Source organism: Vigna umbellata, chromosome 2 (assembly GCF_029865625.1).
Source record: "Vigna umbellata cultivar VRB3 chromosome 2, Vumbellata_1.0, whole genome shotgun sequence".
Taxonomy (NCBI): domain Eukaryota; kingdom Viridiplantae; phylum Streptophyta; class Magnoliopsida; order Fabales; family Fabaceae; genus Vigna; species Vigna umbellata.
Genome location: NC_142166.1, coordinates 10,897,255 through 10,922,570, shown reverse-complemented (window position 1 = coordinate 10,922,570; position 25,316 = coordinate 10,897,255). Strand labels below are relative to the sequence as shown.

At 32.0% G+C, this 25,316-nt stretch overlaps 1 protein-coding gene and 1 pseudogene across 2 annotated transcripts in view; both read right to left on the bottom strand.

Annotated features, from left to right (window-relative positions):
• LOC124836713 (pre-mRNA-splicing factor ATP-dependent RNA helicase DEAH1-like) overlaps positions 1-12,402 on the bottom strand; it is a 30,437-nt gene extending 18,035 nt beyond the window's left edge. Inside the window, exons 1-16 of one of the 2 annotated variants that reach the window (XM_088106118.1) lie at positions 12,268-12,402; positions 12,031-12,173; positions 9,747-9,851; positions 9,507-9,634; positions 9,183-9,383; positions 8,996-9,067; positions 8,130-8,216; positions 7,288-7,321; positions 5,727-5,781; positions 4,688-4,747; positions 4,458-4,529; positions 3,809-3,872; positions 3,134-3,213; positions 2,944-3,011; positions 2,814-2,871; positions 70-127 (exon numbers count right to left, since the gene is read on the bottom strand). In XM_088106118.1, the coding sequence (XP_087962244.1) occupies positions 70-127; positions 2,814-2,871; positions 2,944-3,011; positions 3,134-3,213; positions 3,809-3,872; positions 4,458-4,529; positions 4,688-4,747; positions 5,727-5,781; positions 7,288-7,321; positions 8,130-8,216; positions 8,996-9,067; positions 9,183-9,383; positions 9,507-9,634; positions 9,747-9,846 (1,137 nt within the window). In that variant the 5' untranslated portion in view covers positions 9,847-9,851; positions 12,031-12,173; positions 12,268-12,402. Of the gene's footprint in view, positions 1-69; positions 128-2,813; positions 2,872-2,943; positions 3,012-3,133; positions 3,214-3,808; positions 3,873-4,457; positions 4,530-4,687; positions 4,748-5,726; positions 5,782-7,287; positions 7,322-8,129; positions 8,217-8,995; positions 9,068-9,133; positions 9,384-9,506; positions 9,635-9,746; positions 9,852-12,030; positions 12,174-12,267 lie in introns of those variants that run through there. The other variant, XM_088106119.1, reaches the window with a different exon arrangement.
• Positions 12,403-24,069: 11,667 nt separating this feature from the next.
• LOC148203412 (uncharacterized) lies at positions 24,070-25,066 on the bottom strand (annotated as a pseudogene).
• Between the last annotated feature and the right edge of the window lie 250 nt (positions 25,067-25,316).

Here is a 25,316-nt window from a genome sequence, read left to right as displayed (position 1 = left end):
AGAGAGACTGGTTCAAACAAAAGAATATCACCACTAAATCCCATGAGTCCAGCTGCGTAATCCACATACCTTATCTCCATCCATTACGGATGCCTTTATAAATTCAATCTGGTCCTCAAACACATACCTAAACAATTTATGAACAAGTTTAAATCGGTTATTTCTATACACAGGAATGGAGGTGATGAATAACACCCTACAACAAATCTAAATAATTAAAGAGATTAAATCACTCAGAAGGTGATAGAATTCTTAGGTAAAGAAATCAATCTTTCACTCCAACAGCACAAACACAGAATACTGGACAAAAAGTCTGTCTATTACTCTGATGAACAAGAATACAAATGTACAGCATCCAACTCTCAAAGGAGCACTCTCCCTCCATAGGAACAACCTCCAATCTATACAACTAATATCAAAATACTCCCCCTGACACAAGACCTCCCTGTCTTCTTATAAAGGCCCCCCAACAAACTAACCAACTAACAACTCATTCCTAATTTGTTTCCTTTTATCCTACACACATTATATCCTATCATTACACCCTGTTGCAGAACAAAATTTAGATCTGGAGGCTTGGGTGGTGGTCGATATGAGAGACAAAATTTATAGAACCGTTTCTGTGTCTCCATTATTTCCTTGAAAGCGCGGGGCTTTTTATTCTTCCATGTAAAAGAACTTCTTCTACCCGAATTATCCAAAGAAGTACCATTATTACTCAACTTGAAATCATGCTTGGTAAGATCTTCAGCCGAGACTATGACCTTTTCCTGGACACAACACCCTGAATCTTGTTCAAAGAGATTGTTGAGTGTCACAAACTCACACCAACCCCCATCCTTTGCAGCTTTTGAGTAGTGGTTCTGAAATTCCTTGGTGAAAGATTTATCCTCCATTTCAGGTTCATCACTGATAACTAATGGCTAACAAAACAATTCCAATAACTGGAAGTATTTCTTGATTCTGTATCCATGATTTTCCTCTTCTTTAACAAGTCCTTCCACCTAGTAAAATTCTTGATTCTCCAAGTGAACTTTCCCATATGCCCATCATACATCCGATCACCCCTCTCACTTCTTCCAACAATCACATGAACACTCATGGAGAAACTGCTGAATTCCTTGCTCACGTGACATGAGGCGTTAAAAACCTAGAATCATCCACCAAGAACCCTAATTCCATGATGAAAAAATCCAATATTTTCATATCTTCAATCCATTCCCATCTATTATTGTCACCACACTTATTATTAGTTGCAAACCAACCATAAGAATTCCTATGCATGTAATTGGATCCACACCTATGGTTCAACATAAACATCCTAACATCCCAACAACTCCTACTAGATAACACCACACTATTATCTGTGTCTTTGCTTTACAAACACCTAGACAAATACTCAGCCATGTCCACATTGGTGATGTGGGTGAGAAACTTGTCCTTTTTGCATAGGGCCTATAGCTTTCCCAAGGAATACTCCCTCAACTGATCTCTTAGTGTTGATTTTACTTGGGACTCCCATATCTTGAATTCTTGGATGAAAATTTTTTCACTCCCAGTCCATGTTATTGCTGTCAAACTATCCAATACCATGCTTCTCTTGTTCCCCTCAACTATCCTTGGCAGAGTTGCTGCAAGATCTTCCCAAGAAAAATTCCTGGATTTTTGTTGGTAGGTCTTGAACCCCTAGACTGCTTTTTCTTCCCGGTTCTTTGATGGTTGGGTTTTGATTGAATTTTCTCCTTTATCTGAGGGTTGCTTTGCTTTCTTGGTGTCTTGCAAAATATCTTTCTTAGCATCCAATCCCGTGTTTCCCTCTTTCTTTCCTTTCATAACAGATTTCTCACTTCCTTTTGAGCCCCTTCCACGATTTATGCGTTCCTGCAGCATGTCTTTCTTTTCTTGGATGATTTCTCTTATGTCTTGCACACTGTCTTTTTTTTTCTGTCATGGCTCTTCCTTGATTGTTGGCCCCTTTCTCCAAAGTATTTACTCTTTCTTCCATCACCTCCTCAGCCTCGTCCTTCCTTCCCCTTCTTTCCCCATACACCAACCCTTGACTTCCCTCCGAATTCCTGTCTAAATTCTTGGAGTTTTTAATAAAATCGCTAAACATCTCCTTGAGTTCTTGATGACCCTCTTTTAGTTCCTCTATCGCCCTTTCTACTGCGCTGATTCTTCCTTCCATTATTTTCCCTTTTCTGGATCCGACAAGTCGGACTAATTTGATAGAATTCTTTGGTAAAGAAATCAATCTTTCACTCCAACAGCACACACACACAGAGAATATTGGACAAAAAGTCTATCTATTACTCAAATGAAAGAGAATACAAATGTACAGCATCCAACTCTCAAGGGAGCACTCTCCCTCCACAGGAACAACCTCCTGTCTATACAACTAATATCAAAAAACTCTCTATGACACAAGACCTCCCTGTCTTCTTATAAAGGCCCTCCAACCAACTAACAACTCATTCCTAATCTGTTTCCTTCTATCCTACACACATTATATCCTATCACCTTATATCCCATTAGAAGGTCCATGAACTATTTAAGAATTTTTAATAGGTCCCTAAACTACTTTTTTGTCAATTAGGTCCTTGATCTTATAATTGTTTTTGACTGGATCCTTATGGTATAGTTTCATCTAACTACCATTTGTTTTGTTGATGGATAACTAACCACAGGAACCCAATTTGAATAATGTTAATGGACCTAATTGACGGAGATCCCTAATGCAACAATAAAGTTTCTAGAGATTGGATGGTCATCAGTCTGAATCTGGAAACTTGTTTCTAGATGAAGAAACTTACTGATAATCATCAGAGACTTGTTTTTTATTCTTTGAACCATACTTCAGCGTTGCCTTTCCTGAAAGATGTTATTCAGAACTTAGATAAAGAATAAGGACTTCTTATGAGTATAATAATGGAGAATGTCTACCAATTTGATGTTCCTCCCAAGCCTCTTGTTCAGCAAATGGATTCATTTTATCCTCAGCATTTGGATCCCTATAAAATAAAACAAAGCAAACAACATGAGAGGAAACACATGATAACTGGAATAATGAGAATAGACTAATAGCGTATATGTCATTCCAACTGGAGTGGAGATCATTTGCCAAGTGAAATACCTGTAACGCTGCATAGCCACAGAAAACCTCTTCTCCTGATTTACACCACCTTCCTCATCATAAGCATCTGGCATTCTATACTGCAATTTCAGTAGAACATGAGAGTTGGACAAAAAAACACAGATGGATCAATTTAACTTATTGAGTGTCCAGATCCCTTTATCAGTTCCCAGATCCCAAAAGAATTAAACAGTCTGTCAGATAAAAGATCTTCACACCAACTTCCATTGTATTTTAGAACTACACAGCTTAGTCTTGGCAATACTTGAGAATTAAACTGTAAAATAATTCTAGAGGACTTGATTGATCCCTCTCACAATCTTCTATTTATAAGAATAAATTGATACAAAAGTACATATGATAAATAGGGTAACCCCAGACACAATATAATCATGATAAATAGGATAATCCTAGACACGATATAATTGATAAATAGGGTAACCCTTAACACAATATAATCATGATAAATAGGATAACCCTTGACACAATATAATGATAATAAAATAGGATAAATATCCTAACAGCAATAACTTGTAATACTCAATAGAAAGTTAAAGGGGAATAAACTGGCAAGCAACTTAAACTAACAAAAAAATTATTTCAACAATAATCAACAGTTAATAAATAACCAACCAGCATCACATTCTCATGAATACAAATTAAATGATTATTTACCTCATTCACATTGTCAGCCTCCTCTGTGCGCTTCTTCACAAGTTCATAGATCTTTTTCTTGTACCTGGGGGCAATAAACAAAGCACATAAAAATTCTTTTGGTAATACAGAAACTATACACTCATGGAATACAAATTGATTATACATTTTCAGAACATACAGATTGAACATGAAAAATCAAAAATTAAATCAAAAATTTGATTAAATTTCAAAAAACTCTATATGTACACTTTTGGTAAAAGAACAATTTTTAGTTTTCTAGAATTTTGGCATTTCCATAGTGAAGTGAGAGTCTCTTATCAAATCATCTAACATAATAATAAATTAAAGATTTAAATAAAAATAACACATAATGAAAACTTGTAGAAATATTCTAACCAATATTTTTTACTAACCAATCAGAATTTGGTCATTCCTAGGATTAATAATTCATAGGATTTGTAATTCTCAAGTATGAAAAGATTTCTCGGATATCAAATATCCCCTAAAGCAAGGACTATGGTAGAGACCAAAGCCGGGCATCGCATTTGCTTCACATGATTCAGTTGGTACAATCTTTAATTGAGAAAAAAAGAAATAAAAAACTGTCCAATAGTACCACAAAACAAATTGAAGAGGAACTCAAGAAACCACCAAACAGATAGATTACCTCAGTTCACGATATTCTGCTTCCGAAAGCTTCACACCTTCAAACAGATATTGCTCATCTTCTATATCATCTCTGCGGTAACCAAGAAAAACTACTAAACTCAATGATAAAATAAATAACTAATACGATACTAGCATGCCACAGCAAAGTAATGCAATCAAACTATAATTTATTTATTGACCAAAAATGTGACCTAACAAAGAACCTTAAGACACTTAGTTGCATCATACCTTAGTTCTTCTAATTTCTTTTCCTCCCTTTTCTTCAAGTATTCTTGCCTTGAAACCTTTCTGCAATGACAGTGGTGAAACTGTCAGTAACATGACATACTGTGCTAAACTTAAGTCATTTCAAACCAATAAATGGCAATTTATCCTTAAACAAGTCAAGGAAAGACAAAAACAACAATATCTGATCGGATACTTCAATATTTACCATACAAAATTCCATTGGCAACATAAACCAAAATTTCAATATTTCATTAAATTTCATTCAGTTTTCCCCCTATCCATTTTACCCAAAATATCTACCATTCAATAATACAAGATAGCTCTCCAATTCCTTATGCAAATTTACCATACAAAATTCCCTTAAGGAAACCATAAGTTGAGCACAAAAAAGCAACCAAGAAATCAAATCAATCCCAAAGAAATTAAGTTTCAAAGGTTTTTCATTAGAAATGCATTCCTTTTGAGACACTACCAAATATCATTCAGAGCAACTTGGTATAGCACTTTATTTCCTCCGGTCAACAACACATCATGACATAAACCAATTTCTTCATAGATATAACTTAATTACGTATGAAAAGCAATATGCATTTATAGATAATAATGAAATAAAAAAATAAATATAACTAATTTTTGCAATAGTTTTTAAACTTCAAAATAATAATATATATAACAGATATGGTCTGAATATACAGATAAAAAAATTACAGTAATTTAAAATTGCTTGATATATCATACATAATCTAAACTTTAGCACTGAAGTGTTAAGTTGTTCATACATTTCATATTATGTATTTATTAAAAGAACTTTTGCTAGATTTTCAGTTTTTCCGCCTTTTCTTCCTCAGTGACTAACCAGGATCTTAAACATCAAATTACCTGCTTGTAAGTGTCAATCGCTTAAACATTCCCAAAAATAAAAACACTTTCTTTTCGATTATTATCTTAACCACTACCCGGAAGACGGCAAACCTTGATGTTTTCTCATGTAAAAGACTACTCCCACACCCATGCAACACCCAAAAATGTAATAACAAACCTCAAAGCTTGAATATCCTCCGGCTCTGCAGCACTAGATCTTCGAATTGCCTCTTCTGTTACAAAACAGATTGAACCAAGATTACAAAACAAGCATATAGAAATCTTTAAACTATAAAGATAAAGAGAAGCATTGAGCTGAAACCATGTTTATATAATAGCATGGATAGTTTTTTAATATTGAGAAAAAGAAGTCAAGACAATAAATAGACGAGATTTGATATCCTTATTGACAAACATAACCTTAAACCTTAAACCCTAAACCCTTACTTTGGTAATTATAAATGTTAGATATCTTAGATATGTCTACTTAATAGTATATGTTGATGACATCTTACAGACAATGACAACCATGGCAGTTTCCAGATGAAATAACATCTTTGTCACCATTGTCAGACCAAAGATCTTGGAAAACTCAGATATTTCTTGGGTATTGAGGTGGCACAATCCAACAATGGTATTGTTATATCTCAAAGGAAGTACACATTGGATATTTTGAAGGAAACTGAATTGATAAATTCAAAATTTGTTGACACACCCATGGATCCTAATACCAACCTCCTAACAAATCAGAGGGAGCCTATGTTAGATCCTAAGCAATATAGAAGATTAGTTGAAAAATTGAATTATCTTACCGTTACTCGTCTTGACATTTCCTTTGTAGCCAATGTGGTAAACCAATTTCTTAATTCCCCATGTAAAGATCATTGGAGTGCAAAATTCATATATTAAAGTACATTAAAATATCTCCTAGAAAATGGTTGTTATATCGTTCCAATAACTATACAAAATTTGTTTGTTATTCATATGCTGATTGAGCGGGATGGCCTTCTAATAGAAGATCTACTTCTAAATATTGTGTCTCCATTGGTTGTAAATTGATTTCTTGGAAAAGCAAGAAAAAAAGTGTGGTGGGAAGATCTAGTGCAAAAGCATAATAGAGCTACGGCCTCAGACTCTTGTAAACTTGTTTAGCTTAAGCAATTGCTTAAAGAGTTAAAATTTAGAAATGTCACTTAAATGACACTTATATGTGACAATCAAGTTGCTCTTCATATTAGTTCTAATCTTGTATTTCATAAGAGGACCAAACATATTGGATTGATTGTCATTTCATTCAAGAAAAGGTATCCAAAGATATTAAGACTGAGTTCATTAACTCAAGTGATTAGTGAGCATATATTTTTACTAAATATTTACGGGGACTGAGAATTAATTATATTTGTAACAAGCTCGGTACATACAATTTATATGCACCAGCTTGGGAGATTGTTAGATATTTTGGATTATTACATATCTTAGATATCTTATATTTATCTCTTGTCTTAGTTACTTATCTTTTGTTAAGATTTATCTTTAATTTGTATTTTGGGCTTAGTCCATATTTGCTTTATTATAAATAAAGTGGCCTATGTGTATTTTCTATACAAGGGAGATTAATTCCAAACACAATTTTTCACTGTATTCAATAATAACAAAGTTAATGTATATAAACATGCATGAAATCAGATGGGTCGTATTTGTACATAGCAATAAGTTTAACAAACAAACAATAAACATACCTTCCTCCTTTTGTGATAACTTATGTTCAGTCAACTGAAAATCATGAAACAATTCAAACAATTAGAAGGCAATAACAGATAAGGCCAAAAAAATAGTACATTAGATAAGTGTGCACGGAAATAGGTATATGTGCTTCTAATAAAAGCATCAACATATTCTTCAATAATAACATTATTTAAAATAACGACTAAGCTATAAGTATTAACCAAATTGCATTAAAGAAAGATAATAGCACAAGTAATTCTAGCCTTTACTGGGTGTTTCTATGCCTTTACATATGCCATGCACACGTCTACTGTGTACACTTTCTTTGGCTCAACGAACATGGCCAGTTAAGGGGAGGGCAGGACAATCTTATATGTGGATAGAATGGACAATTTGTTGCCAATTTAAAACAGAAAGTTTGAATATTTTTGCTTCTTGATGGCCCTTTGGCCTTTGAGGAATCCTTGATTGGGTTTTCCTTGTCAATAAAACTTCATCCATAAAACAAAAAAAGGAAAAAAAGAAAACAAAAACAAAAAAGATAATATTTTATAAAACAACAAATCAAAAAGTTTATAAAAATATAAAATACTATTTTTTTATATAAAATAATGCACATTGTTATCCATATACCTCAAAATTTTCCTCATTACTTCCAACAATTTTTCTTCTTTTATCTATAACAAAGAATTCATGCAGATACTATCTAACACCATAAGTTAGTAATAGTAGTATTAGCCCATGATAATACTGATAATAATAATAATAATAATAATAATAATAATAAATAAAGATAATCATTAAAAGAGTAAAGAACAAGTACACATAACCAAATCAATTGAACATTGACAAGTACCTTCCGCGTCCCAGCTGCATCTCGATCTCTCATATGCTGCTCTAATTCCTCCTTCTCTCTTTGGTCTTTCAACCTTTCTTCTTCAGACTGTATGCAAATAAACAAGAAATTACATCAAGACAAGAGATGGACAATAATAGTAATAACAATAAATAATGCTTTTGAAAAATGTAATGAAACACTGTATATGATAGGTTCTTTATCAAGAACCTATGAGAAACACGCCTCTAAACTCACACACAACCCACAATTGAACTGAAACAGTCTCCTTTATTCAAAATGCAGGTAATGGTTACAGAAAGAAGAGAGCTTAACCTCCCCCTATCAGGACTTAACAAGTTCCTGATCAAACAAATGAATTCACTAACTACTCTCCACTTACAACTAATCTCCCTTATATACAAGGTATCCTCAACCGACCCCCCTAACCCCCTAACTGCCTAGACAGTTAAGTTATGTAACTGTCTTTCTCCTACTATACACAAGTAGAGGTCTAACAGTATACACAGGAAAGTTTTTTAAACAAAAGACCCTTTGACAAGATTAAATAGACCATAGAAAATCTAGTTTTCTTTTGAATACACAAATCATATGGAAGACAGGCAATAATAGCTTGGTCGCATCAAGTCCTATGGATCAAAACATCACTCAGTAAGGGATCTAATTACCCAAAACAAGACCACAAACCACTGACAAATAGAGTTGGATATGCAGTGGGAAAAATAAAAGCTAGCTGACAATCAGCCATAACATTAATCAAACAAGTGGAAATGACAGAAATTTCATTATCAGTAACAAAGTTTCTCATGCATAGGCAAACTTAGATATTTATCCGGGAGGAGGGGAGCAGAATACTGAGAAAGTACCTCCGAATCATTATCATCATCGGAGGAAGTTCTTCTCTTCACTTGTCTCTCACTTTCCTTTCTCAAAATCACCTGCAGGATTGCATTTGGTCAAAACAATTCACATGCTGTTAGAAGAACCATCAGTTAGCTACTTACCATGAGCAAGAAATATGAAAATGAATCTAATAGGTTATGAGCAAATTGCCTCATCGTCGTGGTCATCTTGAACTTCAGTTTTCTTCCTGAAACGCTTTTTTTTGTGATTGTCAAGCCTTCCAGATGCAGTAGTAGTTATTGAAGATTTATCCACAGATTCATCATCACTATCGTCATCAGCCTTCAAAATTGTGTAAGTCTTCTGCTTCCTGGCCAACATTACAGCTTCTCTCTCTTGTTTTTGATATTGCTGATACAGAATGGAAGAGTATCAATAGGCAGCGGATACTAGAGATTTTCAAAAAAAAAAAGGGTTTGCTACATGAACACTATGGCAGTATATTTCACTGCACCTTAGAAAAAAAAAACTCACATTTAAACCAGATGACTTGCGAGGAACTCTTGAGTAAATTTCTTCCGCAAATGCACGAGTGTCCATTGATGAGATCCCAAACTCCACTAGCTTGCCCACCAAATCAGCTGGTGAAGTAGCTTGTTTGGCTGCAACACCAAAAAAGTGATTGCCAAAATAAGGCGCATGAATCGCTGACATGATTTCCAAACTGACTATAGAAGAATTTTCAAGGAGCATAAATGAAATTAGATGAAATACTTAGTCCAATCATGTACTGTACGACTGTGGGCTGAGAATATCCCAGTAGGGACATTAATTTATCTGATACCCATGTCTTTAGACTATCATCACCCCCCATTGTCACTGCAAGAACATAAAAATACAATAAATTAGCCGAGTTTTGGAGTACATGGTTAGAGAAAATGAAAAGAGTCAAAGATGCCCATCACCGTAAACAGAACTTGATCAATAGTTGCAGACACAATAAAGAATGTAACATATATGCAACCTTTGCAACAAGTGCTAGTGTTAAAAATGTCACGCAAAATAGAATATTTCTGAGTTTTTTTATACAGAGGAATCCGTAAACAAACTATGTCTATTAAAAACTTTTTGCTGTATGTTTCTGCAACGTTCAGAGGGAAGCAATGTCAACAAAAGAAAATGTGACTCACAACAACATTTTAAATGTAAGAAGTCAACTCCAAACCTCTGGTACTTTTCTTCTTCATATCTTAATCTTCTACATACAAAAAACAATTTAAATGCCAGTGTTCAGCATTCCCATAAGTTTTAAACAATTTTAAAATTCTTAATGGGTTTTGCCCTAATTTAACTTGGGTTCAATATATATGTCACCACAGCTGAAACATTCAGGATCACGCATGGTTCTCATGGTTCTAACTCCACTCACCCTGACCCATTCAAACAACAACACAACCCAAAAATCCTTGCTCACAGACCCCTACCCTTATCCACAATCACGCATACCAACACATACCGAGGTATTCAACATCATTAACCATCTCACCCAACCATAATACATCACTCTCACACAATTCAATCATAAATTTACACAGCTCAGAACTAATCCGTGCACAACTCATAAACAACAAGCATAACTCGCAACCATATGCATAACTAAAAAAACAGCATACATACTTCAGCCAAAGAAACAAAGGTCTCAACTCAAACAACAACCTTGCAACCTTAAACAACAAACCAAATACTCCTAACAGCTCTTTAAAACTGCAACATAATTCGTGATTCAAACTCATAACACACATTCCATCTTAACATACAAAAAAAAACAAATAATAATAATAATCTGAAAATACTTAAACACTTAACCGCAGCTATTTACAACCAACTCTATCCATTTTAAAAATACCAATTAATACCAATTCAAAACAGGTGCTGAAAATTTGCCAAAAATCACAATCCATCCACATGCTCGGTATATATATATATATATATATATATATATATATATATATATATATATATATATATATATATATATATATAAAACACACACACACACACATAGCATTCTTTTTAAAAAACTGCACCGTACCAAATTCAACCTTAAAACCATTATTGGCGCATACACTATGTCCTTATCTTTTTTTCTCAAGCTTATCTACCATTCACGTGCCTATGCTCCCTCCAATATAAACACCAAACCACAACTTATAGGCTCAAAGCAATCCATACACCATATATATATATATATATATATATATATATATATATATATATATATATATATATATATATATATATATATATATATATATATATATATATATATATTCAGCAATGCATGTTCAGGACTTACACCATAAAATTTTCTTAGCAGAATTACAGTTGTACCATGACTATTTCTAGAACTAGTTTTCAAAATATACACTTTTTAACACCCAAAAATCTCATTGCACTAAGACCCAATTGATGTGTCATCTTCCAGGGAAAATATCCAAAGAACCTACCAATTAAAAAAACCAAAGAAATTACATTCAACCACTGCATATTCAAACCTTAAACTTAAATTCTTGCTATCCAAAAACATCACTCCACGAACCTATTTCCATGCACCAACTTTCAAAATTTATCCACGCCAGACTTTTTAGTGCTGGAACAACCAATAATAAGTTCAAAACAGTCCATAAAACACTGCACCATAGCCATCTATATGTTTAAGCTCTCACAGAAGATATCCAAGGACATAACTAATTAAAATACCAATTACATAACCAAAACAACCCATAAAACACTGCACATTCAAATCCTTATAACATAAAACATCAATTTTATTTTAATTGACTCAACATAAATATGCCACTGCTCCAGACTTATTCATGCCCAGCTACCGCCATTCATGCGTTAATTTTTTTTCTTTTTAAAACCATATAAGAGAACCTAATTTTATATGCACTAAAACACCAACTTTTCCCAAACAGGATGCCAAACAAAATAATTATCATCACGTATCATACATTCAGCCAACAATTACAACTCAAGTAAAGTTAGCACCCCATACCTTGGCCGACTCTACTCTCCTTGCTCTACCCAAGGTTTCGCAGCACAGTTTAAACCCCTTCCGAATCACGTTCCTGCTGCACAGACGAAACAATCACCCCCTTTTCCAAAACTGCCGCACTCACTCACTGCATCAAATAGGAACTGAAAAAGCAATTGAAAGGATGAAAATGTTTCTCAATACACACAATGCATCAAATAGGAACTGAAAAATAATGAAAGGGATGAAAATGTTTACCAGAACGCAGAGAGAAAAGACGCGTGCGAGAAAGAGAGAAAAGACGCGTGCGAGAAAGAGAGAAGTTCCACAGAGAACGAGAGGAGGGTTCGGAAGCACCGGATCCTCACGAGTAGTTCCAACCTTAGTTTTTTCTTCTGTGACCTTACACCAATTCTCTTCCTAATTTATATAACTTTTAATATATAATTAAAGAAACAAATTTGTATATCTGAAATTAAAATTTAAAAATAAAAAATCTCTTTCTAACTAATAGTAATATATTCTCATAGGTGTCATGTGATAATGATATAAAATGTAAAATATGAAAGGAAATAAAAACTTGTTACATATTTAACAAATTAATATGTCATTTAATTATAATATAAAACGATACTTATAATATTAATATATTGTGTAATTAAACTATTATTATTTGATTACATAACATTCCAAAAATACAGTATAAAACTATATAATAGAATAATCACATGTTAATAATACTAGAGATCAGTCTTACATAAAATATGATGTACGCTTATGACCGGACGGCCTTACAGAATAACTAGAAAGTTAAAACTGTACAATTACTCAATCTTAACCGAACGGTTTACAAAAGACCTATACCGAACGGTCATACAAAAGAAAAAGGGAAAAGATGATCGAACGATCATCGTACAACTAAACTAAATATTGACCGAACGGTTACACTGTTCGGTCTTAACTTCTACCTCGACTAAACTTTCTTCTTCCAACGCTTTTTCCAACAGCTTTTCTCCTTCTGCTCACATCCACACAGATGATCATTGCGACAGGACAACAACCGAACGTACAAAACGAACAAGACAGAAAAATAGGGTAAGCTTATGTAATTTAATTCATGTATCGGCATATATTACACACAATCAATTAAATCAGATAAAATCATTAACTCTTTCATGCAAAGCCTAATACTAGACTCTAACTGTCCGGACTATATGAATTCTGTGTAGCTACGACGTTCGTGCACCCGGGTGATGTAATAACTGAGATACCCTCAACAGCTGTCACCCGAGGTTAGTCTTATCTGTCCAAATTAATCATAAGGACTAGGACCTTCTGCCATTCCCACAGATGACTTACCCTTCTCTACGTGAGAACGAGTAATCATGGAATATCAGGATGAATCGCCAGCTTAGCATGCCACATTCATACTTTACCAATTCCAATATTCATTCATGAGATATTCCTCCCCGGAATACTCTTTCATAATCAAATATGTCTCATCCATATCATACTCCATCATCTTTCATTATTAAACCTCAACTGAACCAATTTGAACAACGATCCCTTAGGATACCAAATACCGAACGTAAATTTTCAACCCCGAATGAGACCGAACATTTGGAGTGAGATCGAGAGGTTTCCAGTTCCAAAACGGATCAAAACCAAGAGAGTGACTATCGGGGTTGGGAAGAGACTGATTACAATAATATTTCACAAGGACTAATAGAAGCGAATGTTATTCACTAAGTGAGCCAATTTAATGAGCTGACTCATGAGCGTTTAGACCGAACACAGTAAAGCCTAGGCCGAGTACTAAGACTCTAGGCCAAAACCAATGGATAAAGACACTGTAAGACATCAAATGATAGTACTTAAAGGAATCTTATGAAGAAACCGAACGCTATAAATACTTAGCTTATTTATGAATTTATCATCAAGAAAACCTAATGTCAGTCGAAGACCGAGCACAGTGGAGAGAGAACACTGTTGAGTTTGGACGAACGCTCTTATCATCAAGATAGATTATAGAAAGGATAACGAGCACTTGGTGTAAGACCTAGCACTTACTTAGTACGAGTACTTGGTGTAAGACCGAGCACTACATAGTACGAGCGCTTGGTGTAAGACCGAACACTACTTAATTTATAGAATAAAGGCTTGATAAATATAAGATATCACTTAACTAATGTTCAAGGACGAACGAAATATACAATTACATATAGATATACTTACATTTATAACTGAATACCAAGGAACGAATATCCTTGGTTGAACGCTTATATATATATATATATAAATATTACTAAACGAAGACGCTCAGTCCTCAATTGGAATTCCATCCAAATGAAAAAATCTAGTTCCAACCGAGTCCACAAGAAAACCGAACGGTCAATGACCTTCAGTGACGAACATCAATTTCCACATAGTAATACAGACTTAGAATTCTCATACTCTTATTAATTCATTCCTCAGCATTTATCTTCATGCATTCATACAGCCAAAACATGGTACAATCATACTTCATATTTCATCCAACAATCAAACAAGCATGCCAGCATTCAAAAACGAGAAATAAAATCAAATTATATAAGCTTCCCTTACCTTTAAGGTGACCGAACGTTCACAGGTATGATTACTGGTTCACCTCTACAAATCCTTTTACCCTCAACGCTCAACAAATCTCCAAAACTAAACCAAGTAAAAACCAAAACACTATCAGAACTACTCATTTTTAGAAGAGTGATCAACACATGAAACCAGAACTTGGTTTGCATGTCCAAAAAACCGCACGGCTGAGTGGAGAGAAGAACTTAGCTCAGCTTCACAAACCGATCGATTCAATCGAAAGCCCTTAACACCGGAAGAGTGGGAATGGTGCCTGAGTGATGATTAGAGGAAGAAACAATGAGAATTCTTAGAGAGAAGTAAGAGCTTTTTAGAGAGAAGGAGGAGAGAATGGAATTTTCAGAAATCTGGAGAAGAAGAGTGCATGCAGAAAGTGGCATGAAATTTTGAAAACTTAGAGTTTTTTTTCCAACGTTCCACCATCTGATTTTCGGATCCCCTTTCTTGACCCATGTAATCCACTAAGACGGGTCTTTGAGTGAATTTTAATGGTTATGACAGATTATATATTTTGTTAATATATAATAACATAATCAATATAATATAATATAATATAAATAATTAAAAAAAAACTGAATTTGTTTTTTAAACTGATTTACATCATGGAAACGTGATCTTAAATAATTGATCATAAAATATTACTAATGATTACATTACTTGTAGATAATATATTATATTAAAAAATATAAGGAAGATGGGTTGTGATTTTCTTAAAAGATCTAATAAGTAAGATTATTTTTCAAAATTAAAAGCAAATACCCAATAACACCTAACTGTTCACTGTTCTCAGGAGCTATGGTATGCTTTCTCAAATTTAAAAAATATTCATCTATGCAACGCTTTCTTTTAATTTTATATTTAATAAAGTTGATATATAAATAAAAAATTTAAGAATTGTCTAGATTGTTTTAATAAATTTTTTGATAATACAATAATATATTTATACTATTAAAGTTATAGCTACCATATTGTCAAAAAAATTAAATTGGAAGATTTATAAAATAAGGGAGAAAGAAAATTAAAAAATAAATTAATAATGAAATATTTTAAAAAGAAAATAAATGATAGAATAAATTTACTTAAATTAAAGAAATATTAATTTGGTTTACAATTTGATTTATAATATAATTTGTTATTATTATAGTTATTTTAATCATTATTTTTATGATGATAAAATGTTAAAAACATAGAAATAAAAAATATGACAATAATAATGATGATAAGAAAAAAATAATAATTAAGTAAAGGAAATATTGCATGGTTAGAATTTTTTATTTAGAGTAATATTTTCATATATTATTGATTTTAAAATAGAAATAACTATTTTATAAATTTAATTTATAAAAGCTAAAAAGTATTAACAAATGTCAACTAAAATTGAGTTATGGAAAATTACTTTCGAAAATCGATTAGGCCTAAACTACTTTCGAAAATCGATTAGGCGTGAGGAAGATATTAGGACTTGCGCTCATTTAAAAATAATAACTTTAATTAAGGATACAAAATTGACGTAGTTTCAAGAAACAAAAATATATCTTTTTATTTTATGTTTTCGATAAAGATTGACCTTATTCTTACGTATTTTCATTTAAAATGAGAAATCGGGTTACGTAGTTCTTTAGAAAACTGTTTGAAAAAGATTTTGGAAAATAATTTGATAAAAATAGAATAAATAAAAACATAACTTTAATTGAATTCACAAGTGTCCATAAATATAAAAACATAACTTTAATTGAATTCACAAGTGTCATGGCAGTACAAGCATATAACTACACATTTTCATATAGATAGATAACATCATCATGTTAAAGTTGACTTATCCACAATACTCATACTTTCAATATGGCCAATAAAAGTTTTTGGCACTAGTCCTTTATTTAACACATCTACTATCATCAAATCAGTACCAACATATTCAATCAACACTCTATGTTTTTGCATTTCTTTTTGACCGACAAGTACTTCAAATCTATGTGTTTAACATAGTACTTGTCATTTTTAAAGAAGAAGACATGCAGTATATATATATATATATAGATAATAACGTGAGAAGTCATAAATAAAAGAGATAAAATATTTTTCACCACCCGAGGATTTACTGTCAAAAGGACCACAAATATTGATGCATATTAACTCAATAAGTTGACTGCTTCTTGTGGCGGGATTCTTTAATGTGTTTCTTTTATACCCTTAATACAATCAATCCATACATCAGAGTCTTTAAAATTCAATTGAGGTAAAATTTTATTTTTCACCAACCTCAACATCTTTTCTTTGAATATGTGACTCAATCTTTTATGCCATAAGAAAACATAACATTCATTTCTTGCACTACATTTACTGCCAATAACATGTTCAACATTAAACATGGATTCAGAAAAATTAACATAAGATTTAAACGATATAAACTATCCAATAAAGTTTCGGAACCATAATAGTACGAAAGTTTATACAAATTAAAAATATTGTTTCGAATCCTAAAATTAAAACCCAAATTATCAAACTTTGCAAAAGAAATTACATTTCTAGCACAACTAGGAACATACAGACATTTTTCAAGATCCAGACAATAACCATTGTCTATAATCAATTTGTAAGTCTTAATTCCTTCTATATGTTTCTTCATTTTGTTCCCCATATATAAATACTTGTCACTTCCTTTATGGGTTGGATTGAAAGGAATTCGGGCATAAAATTATAAACATAAGTGGTAGCTCCAAAATCCAACCACCAGGTATTATTAGGTACTTCAATAAGATTTGATTCAAAACTTACATAAACATAAAAAGTACCTTTCTTTTCGAACCAATATTTTCTTTTTGGACAATCTTTCTTGAAGTGACCTATTTTCTTGCAAAAAAACATTTATGGTCCTTCTGAATACTACCATTATACATTTTCATTGGGGTTTTCCTCTTCTTGTTCTTGTTTCATGATTTGGCTTTACTGAAACTAGCACCTTCATGAGTTATGAGATGGATAGAATGATCTTTCATTTTCTTCAACCTCCCCTCCTCTTGTATCAACATGACCTTGATTTCTTGAAAGCTCCATTTATCTTTAAGAGTGTTATAATTCCCCTAGAACCGGCCAAATTCAGGAGGAAGAGAGCTCATGGTAGACTATACTAGATAAGACTCATTAACACTGACTTCAACCTTGTCGTCCAATTACATTGTCATGAATGGGTTGTGACCAGTCAAGCTTTTTAGTTGTCAACTCATTCATAAGAGTTCTCACAATAGACTTGTCAGTTATGTCTGATTGTGAGTACTCCTTGATCATTTTTATAAATTTCTTTGTGTTTTGTGTTTTAGGCATAAAAGGTTTTACATTCTCTGTCATGGGCATGCGTATCAAGCTTAGGGACAACCTATTACACCTATGTCAAGCCTCTTAAAGAGACTTCTCATCACTTGTACTGGTCTCCGAAATGGCTATGAGCATTTCATCCATAATAATACTCACATCCAAGTCTAACACATCAGTTGCAACTGAATTTGTTCTGACCAATCAACATAATTTAGCCCATTAAACTCGACCACATTATTGCTCAAACCTAATAAATTCATGGAAGCTAGAAACAATATACAAGCTCATACATTAATATTTTGATAAAATTAATGGATTCAAAAAAAAATACACTAGTCATGCATTAAGTTCACATTTTGATGACACTTAAACTGATAAGTTATCATATAAGTCATTCATTTAAGTTCACCTTTAGGTGATGCTTAAATTGACAAAATCCATACAATCTATAATTATACTTAAGTTTATGTGTATGTTATTGTTAAATATACACACATATTTACTAAGTATATCATAAGTTTCACTTTAATATCACTAATTATAAGTAATGCTTCTCTTTTGGATAATCCATAAAAACTTTATAACAATAACTTTCAATTAACCTATAAACTAGTTAATATATTTATAATCTAACATCCTTTATATTAAGATTAATTGTCATAATACAGCTTCACTTTGAAATTAGACTACATCATAGTACACACTGTCCATACATGCTAAAATGAATTCCAAATTAATTATCTTCAAAACACTCGTAACAGCAATATATGTATATATATATATATATATATATATATATATATATATATATATATATATATATGTATGTATATATATAATATCATGGACTCTCCTCTTCTTTTCGTGCTTCCTGTTACCTACTAATATCCTTTTCTTTTTTTTCTTTTCTTTTTTTATATATGAAAATGGAAGTTTATGTTTTGTCTCTGTGAGTATTTATAGATTCTAGGATTTGTGTTTTGCATAGGGTGTACTTTCTGGTTGTGTACCCAAAAATCCAATTTCATCGTTGAATGCCATAAGGAGAATTTTGTATGTCGACCCAATTGTGCCAAGTTTAATTATGAAAACTTTAATTCAATGCACAGTCAAAATATATGCCATCCTTATTAAAATATTGCATATCACAATTCACATGCAATTAAATTTCGAAAACAAAAAACACTACTCTTATGGAATATCATAAAATCCAGTAGCATATGATTTCAGTGGTAAAAAAATTCTATAATTTTAATTAAATGAAAATATATAAAATCTTGAATCTAATGATTTTCACAATATTCTTATATACATAATAATGAAGAAAAAAAATTTAATAGATTTATTACAAAAAATTTTAATCAATATTTTCTTTTCTCTTATTTTTTTTAGATGATTTTTTAATGATACAGAAATTACGGGTTAGAAAGTTTCTTTCACTGTTTTTCTATATTTTTAAAAGATGTAACTATTGTTGTATCATTTTAGAAAAAATCCTTTCTAAGAGAAGTAAAACTATCTTTATTTTATAAACTTTAATAAAATACTAAAAGGCCTTTCGAAGTGAGAAGATAAAAATTAATTTTAATAACTTTAAAATAATTCTTATAATTTTAAAGTTATATTTTAAATTACATAAAGTTATATTTTAAATTACATCTATCGAGGAAGAATGAGATTTGAAGGACAACTAGTGAAAAGTTGGTGATTTAGAAGAAAACTTTAGAGAATTCATTCCATTCAAATGTCGTGTCACGGCAAAAGTCATGAATATTCTCTGCTTCAAATTAGTGAAGATAAATGAAGATATATATGTATGAAATCCTAAATTTAGGAGAAACATATTAAATAATCTCTAATATTTTAATGAAGACATATATTCCGAAACAATTGAAGAGATCTTCCTCAAGACAGGTCATCTAGGAAAATATTACTCTAATATGTTATTGATAAATGCTGTAAAAAAAATTCATAATAAAATCTATCATATTTTAAGTTTTTTAGTTAACATTAATTAACGATTATTTTTTCATACATTTAAAATACCTTTTCTTTAATTTATACATTTCTTTTACCTAATATTAATATATATTTTTCTATTAATATTACTTCTTTTTTTGTCAAATTTTAAGATATTTTATTGGTAAGTAAAAATTATTATTTTTATTATTACAATTATTTATTAATTAAAATTTTCTCGATTAATATTATTAAATTAAGAACTGGATACAAGAAAGAAACAAAACTATGAATTGAAATTAACAATAAAAACGAACAAGATACATGCAACAAAATAAGCCAAAATTTAATAAAAAATTGTTTTTTCATTCAATTAATGACTATTATATCACATGAGATAGAGATAATCTCGACCACTTGATTTAAGATCATTTTGGCTTACATGACAAGTGGAAAAAAATGTTTTATAACGACTTATTATGATAGATGACTTGATGGAATCCTGTCTAACGTATTTTTATCAGTGTCTCTTTTTTGTATTTTTACATTTTATTGTATACGTGTATATGCTTGCAATGAGCATGAATTATTATAAATACTCAGTTCCTCTCTTGTATTTTGGCACTTTTGAGAATAATGAGAATTAAGTTTTCTGAATCAGAAACTATTCTCTCTTGAAAGTCATGCTAAAGAGTCCAAAGACTTCCTCTAGCCACCTTCCATGCATAATACCTCCATTTTCCTTTTCCTTGATTTCCACGGTGCTTCACCTTATTTCTCTCCCCTCCATAACGTAGCTTCTCCACCACTTCGCTTTAGCTTTGTGGCATGTACGTCAACAGAGCCATTTCTACCTTGTGAACGCGTCATCAACGCCTCACCACATCCTTTTACACATTGTTGCTCATTCAACCACATTCACTTTTCATATTTCAGAAACCATATCTTCTTCATTCCCGAGCTAATTCCTTCAACCTCAAATCTCTCACTCGCGTCTTTACTTCACAAAACCACATCTCCATTTTATTTCTCTCATGCGAGCCAAGTCTTTCTCTCTCGTGAAGGTACTGCTCTGAACCCTTGTTTCCCTCTCCACCTCATCTTTTCATCATTTTCCTCTAATTAAACCACTTTTCTACTGATTAAAACCCGTTCCACCGTGTGTTCTTCATTTTTCACCGATTGATTTTTATTTCTATCGTTTAAAACACCTTTTCACCAATTGATCTTCGATTTCCACCGATTGATCTTCGATTTCCACCGCTTGATCTTCGATTTCCACCGATCAATCTTCATTTTGAACCGATTAATCAGTTCATTTTAGGGTTTCTCCATCAACCTAGGGTTTTAGGGTTCTTCGAGTTGAATCCTCTCCGTTTTTGGAGTGTTTATTGTTTCCTAGGGTTTTCTCGAGTTCTCGTCATCATTTTCATCATTCTGCTGCTTATTACTCGTCGGAGGAAGCTTCGAAGGTGTTGCATCGCACCTTCGGTCACTTATCGGAGCCGTTCTTCCATCATGACTACTACCTATTATAATAAGCTGACTCATGGTATTTTCGTAATAAAGTAAAGGTTATTATGACGTACTTTGAGAGACCTAGGTGGACGTGTTGAAAATTGAAATTATGTTCAAAATTTATTATAGTAGATGTAAGAAAACATGTCATAATAGGTCTTATCACGACGGTTAATTCACTACCTATCATAATAAATTGGACGCGGTGACATTTTTGTAATAAAGTTCAAAACTTATTATGACAGATAGTAAACCACCTATCATAAAATATGAAAATCTCTAATTTCTTCCTCCCTTCACGTTCTTTTCATTTTCAAGCGTCCTCTTCACAAATATTTTCAACGCTCTCTTTTTTAGTTTATCTTTGTTTCTCTCATTGATGTTATGTTTCTCTTATCTTAGGTTCACGCTCTCCTCACATTGTCAAATTAAATTAAGATAATGGTTAAAATATATTAAAAAATTATTAAACAAAGTTAATCAAAATAATTAATTATGTAGACCAATATAAATTAATTACAATATTTATTATTATTTGATGTATTGGATTGATTTGAACAACATCAAAAATATCTTTTGCAAATACATTTTGAGTTCGTCTTTAAGAAGATGTAGACATGAGACATCTCAACTTGTTAGAAGAAGTTTTTACAAATTATATTCGATTCGGTAAAAAGAATTTTAATGAATGAGCTTATAATAACATAAAGCATTTAGCCCATTATTTTATCACAATTCTCAATTTTTTTTTAAGGCTTAACCTTTGCAAAATTGTTCAGTCTAGTAAAAATGACAATAAGATAATATTAAGATGGTAGAATCAAGGAAATAATTTACCAAAGTGTAGCCTTCTAATTCTTAGAACGAACTAAACTCCAATGAGCAAATGATATGCTCCCTCTTGCTTGTTAGGATTATGAGTCAAGACTTATAGGAAATCAAGTTGGGATATTACTTTTAAATAATGTGTAAACTATATTTTTTCAATTGAGTTTTTTACAATTTTTTTTATTGATGTATGTAATAATTATTTTTTAATTAACAAAATCAAAGTTATTTTCTTATATTAGTTCATTTGAATTTTTTTCCTAAGATAGGAAAACGTTTAGATAATATTAATTAGTATTGTAACTTAAATGGCGATGGGATATCAAAACAAAAAATAAGAATTAAAATTAAAATACTGATTTTGAAATTATTAATGTAGTTTATTCTGAAAAATTATAAAGTTAATGTCAATTAAAATCGAATTTTAAATTCAATAGTCAATTATATTTAAGAAATGTATTAACATCTTACCATCCAAAAATGATAACTTTAATTAAATATGTCAAATTTATGTAATTTTAAAAAATGTTTAATTTTATAAAAAATAGTAAGCAAAAATACTTCAAACAAACAAAATTATTTTTGACTTTTGGGCCATAAACCCTCATCCAACCTCTTCTCATTTTAAATGAGAAATCAATTTTTTTGGATAAATTTAGGGATGAAGATAACCTTTGAATTTTGTAATGGCAACTTTATGAATACTAATAATGACAACATTGTCCACATAAACTAACACGACTAGTTGTACAATTTTTTTTTTTTGAAAATGAACAAGGAGTGATTTGATTGAGAGTGTTGGAACACGTATTGATCGAGAGCATTTGAGAGTTTAGCAAACCAACACTAAGGAGCTTGACGAAGGTCATAAATGAACTTGTGGAGACGACACACCATACCAATCTGAGACACCAAGAATCCTGGAGGCCACGTACTTGTATCGTTTTGACTTGTTTCGTGTATTATCGTTCTATTAAAGCGATGAAATTCATTAAAGTCTATGACACAACTTTCTTATTGCTCAATAGGTATATTCACACATCTCGAGAACAATCATCAACCATGATTAGAAAGTAAGACACACCACAAAACGATTGAGTTTTGTATGGATCCCATAAATCACAATGTATTAAATAAAAAATGATAGGCACTTGATAATCACTTAAAAAAAATTTAATCCCACTTTGCTTCGATCTCTCACACACTTCACACATTCTATTTTTATCCTTATCACTATGCCCATTGAACATATTAAGAACCTTTTCAAAAATTTGGTAGGCATGATGTGTCATTCTTTTGTATAAAATCTCAAGTTAACTTTTTGTGTTGATCTGATAAGCCTTTACGTTACTCGCACCACAAAACCAATATAATCCATTTTTCCGTTCACATGCTCCAATTAGTCCTCGAAATGTGGTCTTGCATTGCACAAAACCTATCCGTAAAATGCACTATACATTTTGATTCATCTATCAATTGTGATATTGAAATCAATTGCAATTTAACTTCAAAACATATAGAACATTTTCAAGCTTTAATCCTCCATCAAGGAAAATCGATCCTTCTTTGTTTGCCATCACTAATTCACCATTTGACAGTCCCATAGGGCATTTTTCAAAGTTCGACTCTCCCACAAGTTATATAGTGTTCCTGTCATATGGTTAGAGACACCACTGTCAATAATCCACAAGTCACATGGTTTCTTACCGATCATCCTTTCACTCGCATTTGCCTTGTGAGAATTCAACATGGCTGCCAAGATTTGCCACTACTCAATACTCAATCTCGCTACTTCTAGATTTCTGGTGTTTGGCTTCATGTCACTACTACATGTACTGGTATGTGCCATATTAACACGAGGTGTTCCTTCTCTTCCTTAGAAGAACCATGTCCTTTGTTGATTTCTTCTGCCACTTTTGTTTTCATTTTGTGGCCTTTCTCCCCACCAATTTGGATAACCAATGATCTCGAAGCAATTGTCCTTGTCATGTCCAATCCTTCCACAATGTGTGCATATAACTTCTTTTTCTTTTGCTTTTTGCGCAACTTGCTTTTAGTATCTGTTTTCACAGCCAGTCCCATGATCATTCCTTGCTTTCCTTTGGACCTAGTGATTGTTCTCACCCTTTCTTCTTGCACCATGGTGACATATACCCGATTTAATGAGGGTAATGGATTTGGTGCCAAAACATTTGACCGTGTTGTTTTATAGCTTTCATGATCTAGCTCCATCAATAATTGATGGACACTTTCTTCTTCTCTTCGTTTCTCAAGTTTGGTAACAATATTACACTTGCATCCACCACTTGTACACTGTGGTATTTGCTCATAATTTTCCAGTTCATCCCACAATATTTTTAGCTTCCCATAATAGGAAACCATTGTCATTCCTTGTTGTTTACATTCTGTCAATTTTGACTTTAGTTGTTGGATTCTTGGTCCATTCACAATCGATAATCGTTCCTTTATGTCATCCTATATGTCCTTTGCGTTTTCTATGTAGGCAATAGTGGAACACAAATTAGGTTCAATGGTGTTTAGTATCCAAGACACAAGCTTCCATTAAATTGTCCACCAATCTTCCATCTTGTATGCGTCTATTTTCGGTTTCGTATGAGTCTCATCTATGAAACCTCATTTTCTTCGAGCTCGCAAAAAGATCTTCACTGCCTTAGCCCATTCCTCATAGTTTTCTCCTTTTAGTTGCACCTAATGTAATCACATTTTCATGATTATCATTGACACTAAAATCGTAGGACGAGAATGTTTCTTTCACTTCCTCGATTTCAATATTCTCACGTTCCTCTGTCATTTCAACTATGTAGCTATGTTATATGTAGCTATGTTATGAGAGAACGAGATATCATAAATTTGACTCTTATAACATGTCAAATTATATGCAGATATTTCATTGATTATAATATGTTAATATATATAAGGAAAAGAAAATCAACTGAGAGTACCATTAAAGCTATAATCACGTGATTGGCATCCACAAACCACTATTTGTCCGCTAAAAACTGAGATACAATTATAATAGTAAAACATGAGACCTACATATA